Below are 13,097 nucleotides of genomic sequence, written 5' to 3' on the forward strand. Positions count from 1 at the left end.
CCAAACAACACGGTAATAACGACGGTCCGCTGGCATGCTCTACCAAAAATAGTGCTTTGTTGTGTATCTGACGGACGAAAGCTAAACCAGTTCCACACCACTGAAGTTGCACCATTTTTACAAACCAATTCTGGTTCATCCGTTTCATTCAACGATCCGCTTTCGTCCTTGTCTTTCTCCGTCACCGCCGTGCCTTTTTCGCCATGTGCGTATGAAAACAAAGGCACTGCGCATGCGCGTTTTACCCATATTCTATCGCGATATTTCATTTCCTTGTCGTTGCCCAACATTATACTGGTATTACCGTGAACGGTATGATATGGCCCAGCCCTAGTGACTGGGCAAAAATGGCTTGCATGGCAGAATTCTAAGACAAAATCCACTGCTGAGCAAAAGGAACATAAAGACTCATCTCAGTTTTGCCAGAAACATCTTGATGATCCCAAAGACTTTTGGGAAAATTCTCTGTGGACTGATGAGACAAATGTTGAACTTTTTGGAAGGTGCCTGTCCCATTACATCTGGCATAAAAGAAACAGATTTTCAGAAAAGGAAAATCGCACCAAAAGTAAAATATGGTGCTGGTAGTGTAGTGGTCTGGGGCTGTTTTATTGCCTCAGGACCTGGAAGACTTGCTGAATTCTGCTGTCTACCAAAACATCCTTAAGTAGAATATCCGGCCATCTGTTTCTGACCTCAACTTGAATATTGAATAAAAAGGCAGTTCATGCTTGAAAATCTTACAATGGGGTTGAGATGAGCCAAAATTCCTCTCTGTAAAAGACTCATTGCACTTGTTGCTGGTAAGAGTGGCCCAGCCATTATTAGGTTTAGGGGGCAATCAGTTTTTCACACAGGGCCATATAAGTTTGGATTTTTTTCTCTCCCCGTAATAATAAACACCTTCATTTAGAAACTGCTTTTTGTGTCTAATATTTAAATTTGTTTGATGATCTAAACATTTAAGTGAAACAAACATACAAAAATTAGCAAATAGTATTAATAGAAGGGTGACTGTCAAGACGCCATACTTAAGGAAAGAAAATAGAAATAAAAATATGACGTAAGTTACAGATGTCAAAACAAGGGATTTTTATTGGACTGAATTATTGGATTCTTTGGAGTGAAATCCTTTTTTGCCATTTCTGATTCAGTTTGCATGGAGATGGTCAGGAAAGCGTTGTCAACAGTCACAAGAGTGGAATGTGAGTTGGAAATGAAAGTGTAGAAGTACCCCTCCCTGTAAATAAAAAGAGAAAATCTTATTTGTCAAGTGCTTTGTGAAAAATAAGTGAATATTATAATCAGTTGGCTCTGCAGAATGAGCCTTTCATCCTGCAGATGAACTTCGAATTCCACCGTCTTAGACTGCAGCTGGTGACAGTCCTTATTCTGGTCTGCAGGCTCAGTAAACTCACTGTAGCGGCACTTGAATCAGTAGTCACTTTCTGCAGTTTCCAGTTGGAGTGACCCTCCAGTTCGCAGCAGTTCTGCTTCCACTCTCAGAGAAAGCAGAAACCACATTGCCACAATAACAACCTGGACACTGATCGCAGATAGCATCATTTACACAGGCAAATAAGGGGGGGAATAAGCTCGAATTACTTAAAGTATACTTGGTAACTCTTATTATGTCTGGGTGGCCCACCAAGGTAAAGTTTATCTGTGAGGAAACGCTTATCAATTTGTAGGTGAATGTTTATCTTAAATCAAGATAACTGTGCTCACAAAGTCGACCTTCATTAATGTCTTTAAGAATTGACTGGTACTAGTCTTACTATAATCAAAATTAATAATGGTAATGTATAATGCATGGACTGTGCACTACAATAATTATACTTTGTAATGTGAAAATTGCACCGGCCGCAATGCTCCTGATGCATTCTTAATGCACATGTAGTTACAGACGCACACAGTGTTTTGTGGTGCAGGATATTTACTTTTGGACTGTAGATGGCAGTCTTGTTGTTCCCTATGCTGTTTTTCTAACCTAGTCATGAAAAGTCAGCCACCATACTACTAATGATTTCACGGATGGCACTTAGTAGTATGGTGCCAATTTAATATGACTGGTTTGTTAAAAGGATTATTTAAAAACGTTTTTAATGTAATGTATTTGGAATAACACTAATAAATGTATTTTTTTATTCATATTGTAAATGGCTCATTTTGTTTTGTACTGAGGAGAGTGTTTTAAAAAAAGGGAAACAAAATCTGTTAGTCCCTTCATGAAAGGTTGAGCTCATAATGAAGGATTCATGTTATCAGTGTAGGCCTGGTTAGGCAACAGTTCATTATTCAGACTGTGAAAGTGACTCGGGTACTTCCTTTGAGACTGAAAAACACCTTTGGACGTGTGAAGCTGGGGTGCTTGAATTCTATCTGGGACAGAACAGCTCTTTGTACAGCCGAGATGACTGTCAGTGTTTCTATTAGGTGCGCTTCTCTTTATTCGGATGGGTTTGTTTCTTTCCCAGTCAGTTTGACAGTGATTTCAGCACTGCTTGATCTATAATAAAAATAAGATGGAAAAAGATGCAGCCACAGACAAAGCAACAGAAATTCCTTGTACTGACATTTTTTTTTTGTAGATGTAATTTGACTGCATCAGCTTTAGCTACACTGAAACAATTTTGAAAGGTTTTACTCCCAGCTCAACCAGAACTTTTCACGGACAGAAAAAATAAATTCTGCTTTCTGTCTGTCTTTCCTTCTCTCCCTCCCCTTTTGTTTTCCTTCAGATATATCCAGCTATGGATATGGACAGTGCCAGTTCAGTGGTGCTGCAGGCCTTAACCCAAGCTACCAGTCAGGACACAGCTGTGCTCAAGCCTGCGGAGGAGCAGCTCCGGCAGTGGGAGACCCAGCCAGGCTTCTACTCAGTCCTTCTGGTGAGGCCATGATATCAAAGAAGAGAAATAAAGTCTACATCAAAACCACTAAAACTAATAAAGATCTTAATAGGGTATTTTGCTGAAAGTTAGATGCCACCGGGTTTAATTTATCTGCTGAAACGTATCATTTTAGGGCTTCTTTGTTTTCGGATGGATGGAAATATTTCTCTCGGCATTAGAACAGGACACTGAGGAGTAAGATATTTTCTGTTTTAACAGTCTGTCCAGTCACCTTCACACGAAAGTAACTAACAAGTTTTTTTTCTTTTTTAACCACATCAACTGTCAATATGCAAAAGCATGTGTGGTGACAAAGCTGGTAAACAATGCCCTGACCGGCACCTACCACTTGGTGTCTTTTCACCACAAAGCCCTTGTGGATCCACAGTGGATCCTCACACATTTTTGTTTGCTGTCTAAACCATACAATACAATACAATGAGATGGATTTCACTTTCATCTCTCTCTGCATTTTGTAAATAAATTGGCTCAGGTTGTGTTCTGCAAGGGTAAGCTCGAATGATTATTACATTCATGGAACAGTTTATTATTTTCCTTTATATTTGCCAATAATACACTGTAGATTTGTGAGACAACACTGCATGCGATTTCCTTTTCACGTTGGAAGTCTCTCCGAAAATTCCTTTTGAAACTACTTCTCCACGATGTGAAATATAGTGAAACTAACGATAGCCTTTGTTGTCTGTCTCCTCTCGTAGTCCTGTTGCGTCTTAGACACGGGATATGTTACATTCCGGGTTTTACAGTGACATGATCTTATTATTCAAACATTGATGATATTTGTTGATGTTACAACAGTTACTGAATGAGCCATGCTTCTTGCACAATGAGTACTATGGGTGAGGTCTAACAGTACATCACGTAATATTAGATGCATTAGGTTAGACTTCCTCTTTTAACCGTATTAGAATAAAACATTTTCACAGCTACTTAGGGTGTCATCTTGCAAATTATCTATCTAGTTATGCTAATGCATCCATGCACACTTTAGTAACCTTTAGTAAGTCACAGCAATTAGTAATGTGTAAGTTTGTAAAGACAGCTTTGTGAGGTGAGGTACACAAAGTAATTTGTTGTTAGCTTCTGATTATTCCGGTCTTTATTTTGGGGTGGGTTTTTTTTAATTTATTTTTTATTTTTTTAAAGGCAGTAAATGTAGTTACCACTGTTGTGCTATGTGACTAAAGATGCTGAGCTCTCTCTCTTTGGAGAAGCATAAGGATGGATCCCTCCGGATGATGATGCTGCAGGTATTGAATCAGTGCTGCAGTATTAAATTGATGATGACCCTGATGAAGGCTACAAGCGGAAACGTGCTGCTTAAGCAATAAAGGTCTTCTGTATACTCAGTATTGGGAAGGTTACTTTTAAAATGTATTCCATTACAGATTACAGAATACATGCCCCAAAATGTATTTTGTAACATATTCCGTTACATTACTCAATGAGCGTAATGTATTCTGAATACTTTGGATTACTTAATGTATTATCATGCTTTTTACAACTACATGAAAGTACTATTGTGTGATTTTTATTACTATTACTGAAGGCTACTCGCCATTAGGGCTGCCACAAACGATTATTTTGATAGTCGACTAGTCACCGATTATTTTTGCGATTAGTTGACTAATCAGATCATGCATCCATTGGACGTACAGCTTATTGCACCAGCATGCATCTGCTCTTATATAACTATCATTAGCTCTGGGAAGACACAAAGGACGACTGTTTGCCTTTCCTGGACTGCGCCGTGCACATTGAAGAGAACGGCAAACTCAACATCGAAGTTTACCGGAAGCCCACACACACGGACCAGTACCTCCTCTTTGACTCCCATCACCCTTTGGAACACAAACTTGGAGTAATTAGGACCCTACACCACCGGGCAGAACATGTTCCCTCTAAGCCTGAAGGAAAAAAAGAAGGAACACACACATGTAAAGGAAGCACTCGTGCGGCTATCCTAAATGGGCGTTCTTAAAGTCAGCAAAGAGGCACAGAAAAGAAGACCAGACACCAGCGAGGGAGGATAAGAAGGACAGACGCAAAGGACAGACGCAACAACATTGTCATCCCCTATGTAGTCGGTGTATCAGAAAAACTCAGTTTTCTCCAAGCATGACATCCCGGTGCATTTCAGACCCAGCAGCACGCTCAGACAGAAACTGGTTCACCCGAAAGACAAAACGCCAAAACACAAACTTAACAATGTGGTGTATGCTGTACAGTGCAGCGAGGAATGCTCAGACCTCTACATTGGAGAGACCAAACAGCCACTTCACAAGCGCATGGCACAACACAGAAGAGCCACCTCCACAGGACAAGACTCAGCAGTCCATCTGCATCTTAAGGATAAAGGACACTCTTTCGAGGATGCCAATGTTCACATTTTGGACAGAGAGGACAGATGGTTTGAAAGAGGAGTCCACTGTGAGCGACCATCTTTGAACAGAGGCGGGGGTTTACGACACCAACTCTCTGCCATCTATAATCCAGTTTTGAGATCCCTTCCCAGACGCCTTAACGCCCACTCACATCCTGGGCCATCTGACCTCAGGAATTCGCATGATAAGGTGGGGCCAGGTTTCACAATGAACACACCCGAAACTCTGGCTGATTGGGACCCACACCCAGTTTCACACCTTGGCTCAGGCGATTAGAGGATCATCAGGGGGTCCTTTTGTCCCTCTGTAGGGGGTTACTCCTACTAGGTTATATCTGGGACTCTCCACCATTTGACCTTAGAACTGAAGAAGCTTCTCGGATGAGAGGTGAAACGTCTTCAACTTAAAGAAGTCCAGACGCTTTTCTTTGCAAGCTCCTTTGACTAATAAGAGTAATATTAAAACTAACCAGCTGCCGCCATTGTTGGAAACTGAGCTGGGCTGCGCTATGAATTCTGGGACAGAGCTACTTCTTCTTCTTCGGGGTTTAATGGCAGCTGGCATCCTTGTACATGCAGTGCTGCCATCTTCTGATTCAGTCCATTATTACACTCTTAAATCCTACTACTTATTCCTGCGTCTTTTGGGATCTTACAAAGCGTCAAACGACGCGTCGACTATTAAATTAGTCATCGACGATTTTAACAGTCGACGTAATAGTGACTAGTCGACTAATCGTAGCAGCCCTACTCGCCATACCAATACCAACTAGATTTTTAAATTGTAATATATAATGAGTAACAGTAGGTTGACATTAGGTAAGGCTGCACTTTTTGCAGCGATCTCGTACGGAAAACTATTCCGCGCGTATATAAAACAGGTCCGTGGCTCCGAACCGCAGTAAAGGAACCTCTGACTAATACGTCGGGTTCCGTGTCGGGCTCCGTGTCGGGCTCATAGCCAAAAACTAGCCTTACTTTGTTGTTTGGGTCAAGTTTGCTAGTGAGAGACAGAGAGAGGCGTTGAAAGGCTGCTCCACCAGAACTTATTGTTTTGGAGGAAAACACGAACACAGAGTACAGTCAAGTCTTAAGAACTTACTTAGAACTGGGCTATACTGCCCATGAGGCTACATTCTTTAGGGCTATGCCTGTAACACTCTGCCTATTGCTTTCATATTAAATCACTTTTTGTACAATAATTTGTACAATAATTTTACAAGTGGGGGTAACATGGGCCGCGAGATTGAGACACAGGCATTAGAGCCTCTTAATATGTGTTTTGTTTGGGTTTCCGCCGGCGTAGAATTACCAAAAATAGAGAGGGGACAGCCTAACATAGGAAACAGGAAAAGACCGCCATGTAATCCTTTTAATTCAACAAAGTAACTGTATTCTGAATACCACCTTTTTAAACGGTAACTGTAATGGAATACTGTTACTCATATTTTGTATTTTAAATACGTAATGGCGGTACATGTATTCCGTTACTCCCCAACACTGTGTATACTACAGGTGTTGCTGGATCTTCCATCTCTTTAGTAACCAGTTAGCTCAGGAAAATAACTTTTAGATTTACCGGTACAGCACTTAAACTGATGCAACTAATGTAGATACCTAATCAGCAAATTATATTACAGCAAGTCAGCGCAATTAGGCATGTAGACATGACCAAGATGACCTGCTGAAGTTCAAACTCAATGTCAAAACGGGAAAAAATGTGATTTCAAGTGACTTAGCTTGGCATGGTTGTTGGTGCTAGACAGCCTAATATTTCAGAAACTTTGTAATATCCACTGAACAGCCGCTCTCTGGACAAAAATGCGTTGTTGCTGCCAGAGGTCAGGGGAGATGGCTTCACTGCTTCAAGCTAATAGGAAGACCACAATAGCTCCACTTGTTACAATCAAGGTATGCAGAAGAGTATCTGAACACCCAATATGAAGGTGACACACTTGCCAGCTAAGAATAGGAACCTACAGTTCACACGACATCACCAAAATTGACAATAAAAGGTTGCCCCATACTTTGGGCCCCTTAGTACCAATTGAGCATTGTTTAAACACCCGAGCCTACCTGAGTAATGTGGTTGCCCATCTCCATCTCTTTTTGACCACACTTTTTTGTGTAAAGGCTGTTTTCGTTCTCATTTTCTGATTGCTGCTTCCAGTAGGAGTAATGCACTCAAATTCACAAAGATCCAAAGATTTCTTTTGATATAGCACTGTACTTCAGAGGCCTTCAAAGTCTTGAGATCGTAATCCAACATAGCACCTGTTGGGTGTGGTGAAATGGGAGAGTCACATTGATGTACAGCCAACAAATCTGGTGCAACTGTGTGATACTATTGTGTCTGAGGAATGGGGTCATGTTGTTGAAGCTGTGCCACAAAGAATTTAGGCAGTTCTGAAGTTTTTTGGTTTTTCCCAAATGCTTTTTCAACAAAACAAGGGAAGCATTTCTAGAAATACTAGTTTTCTTTAGAAAGCATAGAATATTTGTATTTACACACATTAACAGAATTATTTAAGAAAAATTAAATATTACCAGTGGCAATATTATCAGCTCTCTGGAAAACTAAACTTTTTATTGAGCACAAAGCACTGCTGTGAACTGATGTTTTAATGCTTGAAGCTTGTAAAATCAAGTTAAAACTGAAGGTTATCTTAAAAAACAGTATAAAAACTTGAGGAAAAAATATGATACTAAAAACAAAAGAAATCAGATTAAATCAGACTTGCGAAATAGAGTTGTTGGTGCTTACATATAAGAAGATGGATATACAAAGTTATCAGAGCGTATAGTGTATAAGTATTGAAAAATTGAAGAGAGAGCCACACAGTATAGAACAAACCTGGCAGAGGAAGGAAGCAAAAGATTTGAAGGACTCTAGAAAGAAAACTAGTGAAAGCTGTGTCTAAAGACCCCAGAACAAGTGCCAAGACATTAGTGGATGACTAGCAAAGTGTCAAAGAAGACGATCCTGCACAGAAATGGACAAAGAAAGGTTTGCAACCTTGCAGGAAACGTGTGAGACTTGTTTAAAGCTACAACAAGTCACAGCGGGCTGTTACCCAGAAAAAAAGGATACACAATACACAATTGTCTATTAGTAACAGGGAGGCTAATAGTAATAGTTGACCCTGGTAGTTTTTGTAAAATAATAACAAGCTGGTTTTTTGCATATCTCATATGTATAGGACCAACTACGAGATTTCCCTGAGGTTAGTTAGGACATAGAGAGATGGCGAGGCACAAAGTGAAAGTTCCTCCTACATGGAGGTTTTTTTTTAATTTTTTATTATAGTTTGTTTGTTTTAAATTCCCACCTAACATTATTGCTGTTCAGGGCATTCTCCAACAAGCCTGACTGAGTGAGCTGAGCAACTAACGATGTGTGAGACAGTTCTGTGAGCCTGTCTCTTCCTGGATGCAGTTCAGACTTGTGCCATTTTAAAAGTGATAAGTGAATGCTAGCAGAGCCAGCCAAATAAGATTGTAACTTTTATGGAAAGGAAATAAATGTTGCTCATGAAACTGATGCATTCAGATGGCCTCAGATTAATGGAGGAGAATGCACATCAGAATGTGACATTTGTTTCTCTCCTTTAATGGCCCATCATATTTGCAAGTGTAGGATGGCCAAGATGTTAACTTTGACCTTACATTGCAAAAATGTAAAACACATTTTTTTTCCCCCGTGTGAACTTTTAGACATAGGTACAAACTGTAGCATAATTGGTGGGGACATACAATCACAAGGTGATTTATTATTACATTTGTAATACTGAAAATCACCACAAACTTTTTCTTTAACTCACTTTAAAAGCGTGTGTGCTTTGATGTTTTGTGGAATTGGGGGGTGGGGTCATATTGCTAGACCCCATCTCAAAAATCCCATCTTGGGTCATCCTTAGCTTTGAGTTCAGTGTTATCTCTGGAGTCACAGATGATTTAAATTTTCACGAGATGTTCCTGATACCACGGTCCCTGGCAATTACGCCATGGTGTGCTGTGTGCGCGCTGTCTCGTCTCATTTAGTATGATAGCGGTCTCTTAATCTCTCACCTCAGAGATGGTACAGAAGGTGTCAGTAAATAAAGAGCAAGGGAACCAAAGCAGCTGAATTACTGTTTCAGAGAGGAATCTGATGAGGATTTTGTTTCTTTCTTAACTTGCATAGTTAAATAAAAAAAACAGATGGATATTTTAGGTTTGCATTAAAGCAAAAGTAAAAGTTATGCTTTTTGAAAAATCACGTTGTCATTTTATCTCCCAAACTTGAAAGGACTAAGTTTCCAATCTTTGATGTTACTGTTCTCTCTTTATGGAGCCTCTGCCTTTGCCGTGTAAGGAAGAATTACTTTACACAGCAGTATTTTCTGTGGTTACGTTTTAAATCTCAGTGATTTTGGCATTTATGATAAGTAAAGCTGCATTAGTTTGGTCACTTGAGACATATTGTAACATAAAGTCAGTGTGACCTGGATTTTAACGGTGCTGTATCTTAAAGGGCTTGTAGCCATCAGAGTACTGTGTAGTCCTACTCATTTGAGCTAACAAGGCACTGTGAGCTGAGTTGATTATGTTTCTTTCCCACAGAATATCTTCAATAACCACATGCTGGATGTGAATGTCAGGTGGCTTGCGGTTCTGTACTTCAAAAATGGCATCGACAGATACTGGAGGAGAGTTGCACCTCAGTAAGTGCTTGCTTGTGTCACGTTCTCTGCTGCTAATCAGCCTCTCTATTCTGCCTTTCCATTTTAGACCTTTTCTTTTCTCTCCTGCAGCTCATCGTTTCCTTTCTTGTCTCTTCCACTCCTGAAGCATGTCTATTCATCGGTCTTAATCTCTTTGCCTGATTTTGAGGCTTTATTTTCAAATCTTTTTGTTTCATATTTGCAGTTGCAATTTTCTGTTTTGTCACAGCCTCCATGTCCTCCATTTTCCCATTGTCTTTCCTTCACTAGTTTTAGCTTACATCTGCATTTCTCTCTCCATCACTTCTCACAGCTGCCATTTTCCCCCTTTTTTACCTTCTGTCCTGATTATTCATATCATTGTGATTTGATTTTATGCTCGGTTTATTCTTTTGTGTCTCTTTTGTCTGGTGTAAGATCGGATTTTAGTAGTCAAAACCTACAAATTTTCTTCGGGTACCTGACTAGCTGGCTTTTGTAAGGTTTGAATGGACGTTTGCTGTTAAACTCACAGGAGAGGAGCTGGTTGGAGGTAATCGGTTCTGCCTAAGCACTTGTGGCCACTCTTTGACTGCTTCGCATTGTTGCAGTTCATTTCTGTTGTTGTTGTAAGTTTGGTAAGTTTTCTGCTCTTACCAAAGTTGAGTCACTCTTGTCAGTAGTTCTGTAAACTAAATTTTACTTGGAGTGCTGTGGTCCGTGGATTATTGATGCGATTACTTTTGGACAATGCCATTTACCCAGAGGTTGGATAGTGTGTGACTCAGCACAGTTCATGTGGTGTCAGTGTATGAAGTGTAGGCAACATGACATAACATTTTTGTTACAGCAGCTTACAGTAATAGACTTTAACTGAATTAATTTAAAAATTGTTTAAAAAACAAATTAATCTGTGAGTGTGTTGCCAGATTTAGTTAACTTGAGGTTTTGAAATACTTTGTCCAGGTACATTTACAATAGTTATTGTTTCTAAGTCATTAGCAAAGCCACATTTTTGCGTCAGTCCTTTAAATAAGCAATTATTGAACAGCAAGCCTTGGATTTTTGTCTCACTTTCTGAAGGGACTTTTAGTTACAGTACTGGGTAGAGTAGTAGATGATGATAAATAGTTTTAACAAGTCATTGTTAAAAAAGCTAATGCCCATTTCCATCCAAAATGGTGTTACTAGATGCCATTACAGGCCGCACCAACTCGGCTCTGTGTCCTGGCTCATTTTAGCACGACTGTGCCACTTGGAGCTAATAGTGCCGTCATCAGTGTTAATGTAACACATGTGCTGCTGCTGTGACAAGCCCAGAAATTCTCCTATGAAAAAGGTCAACTTCCTTTTTAATGGACTTAATGAAAAAGCCTAAATTAAGATGGTACAAATGTAAAAGGTAAAGCAGCTTTACAATCAAATAATAATCAAATATTAAAACTACAGAGATGAATACAGTTAAAAATATGACATTAATGGATAATACAGTAATTTACCTGTTTACAGTTTCCCGCTCTGATCAACAGATGTTCCAGTGACTTCAAATTACAACATAAAAACTTAAAGCTGAAGAATTCTTACTTAACCTAATGTTAAACTGATAAATCTATTTGTTACATTTATGCCATCCCTGGTGTACTGTCAGCTTTGGGAAAACCGCTGACCTCGATGCAACCAGAACCAACATTGTACAAACGAAAAGGACATTTATGCAGAACCGGGTGATTTACATTTTTAGTTGGAATTCGGTTGATTTAGCTGAATTGTTATGAGTTAATTTTATGGAGTTGTACTATAGTGTGCCCTAGTTTGGCAAATGAATGAATAAATATTGTTAAAGTAGGATTTAAGTAATTTGCTTGTAAAACAATAGAAAGCTGGCCTATATTCTCCACTGTTGCTGAGGGAGTGACTCACTTGAGCAACCTGCAGTTCTTAGAGAGGTTTTTACACCAAATCTGCTTCTTGTTCTGCATTTATTCAAATGCATTTTTGAAAATACATCTCCCTGCAACATATTATGTGGCTGGAAACACCCACATAATAGCCAGAACAACCTAATAAAATTTGGAGTTGAGTGTTTCTCTTTCAGGAAATTTTCAGTCTGTGCATTGTGTTAAATCTTTTTGTGTCTCTCACTTGGTTGATATTTTCCACCCTCAAATCATCAGATTTTCTAGCTCCTTGCAGACTTACAAGGACAAAATGGGGCTCAGGAGCATACTTGCTTACGTTAATATATCTTTTAATCTTTCATCCTGTATTTCTTTAAAGCTTGCCTCACCCCCGTATTCCCAAAATATGTGTGTGTAGCAAATCTTGTATTACTAATTTGCAATCTCCCTGCAAGTAATTTGACTTCCACCCATCTCGCTTCTCTTTCTGCCACGGGTTACAGCATGAGTCACTCCTCACGGTTCTTCAAATCAGATGCTTTCAATGTGCCTAACTTCAGCAGCAGCTGAATTAGAACAGGGTAACTCATCATAAAACAACATATTTTCTTGCATATTCACACAAATTGTGACTATTTTGCGACCTCCAAAGTATATCTGGTTTGGAGGACAGCAGGTTTATTCAAAGTTTACTAATTAATTAATGCATTTCACAGGATCTTCACTTAATAATGTAGCACATTTAATTGATTTTAATAAATCCCTTACCAAGTTGGCTATTTTGTCATATTCATTATTGCCATAATATTAAAGTCTGTGATTTGCACGTCTAGAATCCAAATTGAGATAATAGGGGTCTCTTAGGATATGTGCTGCATTCAACAATGCCAGGGCGGCTGGCACTCGCTCCTCGTAATGCGACATGGTGGCTCAGTAGTTGGCATTCTTGCCTTCAGCTAGAAAATTCTGGGTTTAACACTTGGTCCTGTTTTATTGTGGATAATTTGAATGAATATTCCTGCACACTACAGTCTGATTACTGTGTCTAAGATCAAAATGAATTAAATAAATCTGCAACATGAGGTACATGAATAAAGACATTGTGCAAAAAAGTAACAGTTTATCTATATTAGGTCTACAATTAATGTGCAGTAGTATGCAAAAGTCTTGAGCCACTCCTCATTTCTTCATCTGCAGTGATTTATTGAAAGGTTCAAAT

The 13,097-nt window shown here is 39.3% G+C and overlaps 1 protein-coding gene across 1 annotated transcript in view; it reads left to right on the forward strand.

Annotated features, from left to right (window-relative positions):
• The window catches only part of ipo11 (importin 11), a 127,541-nt gene that overhangs the window by 4,467 nt on the left and 109,977 nt on the right, over positions 1–13,097 (forward strand). The window contains exons 2-3 of the mRNA XM_085367379.1: positions 2,742–2,891; positions 9,901–10,001. Coding sequence (XP_085223505.1) covers positions 2,754–2,891; positions 9,901–10,001 — 239 coding nt within the window. The 5' untranslated portion in view covers positions 2,742–2,753. The remainder of the gene's footprint in view (positions 1–2,741; positions 2,892–9,900; positions 10,002–13,097) is intronic.

This window comes from Diplotaxodon limnothrissa, linkage group LG12 (genome assembly GCF_057381915.1).
Source record: "Diplotaxodon limnothrissa isolate DT_005_m linkage group LG12, D_limnothrissa_male_GT1.1, whole genome shotgun sequence".
NCBI classification, from domain to species: Eukaryota; Metazoa; Chordata; class Actinopteri; order Cichliformes; family Cichlidae; genus Diplotaxodon; species Diplotaxodon limnothrissa.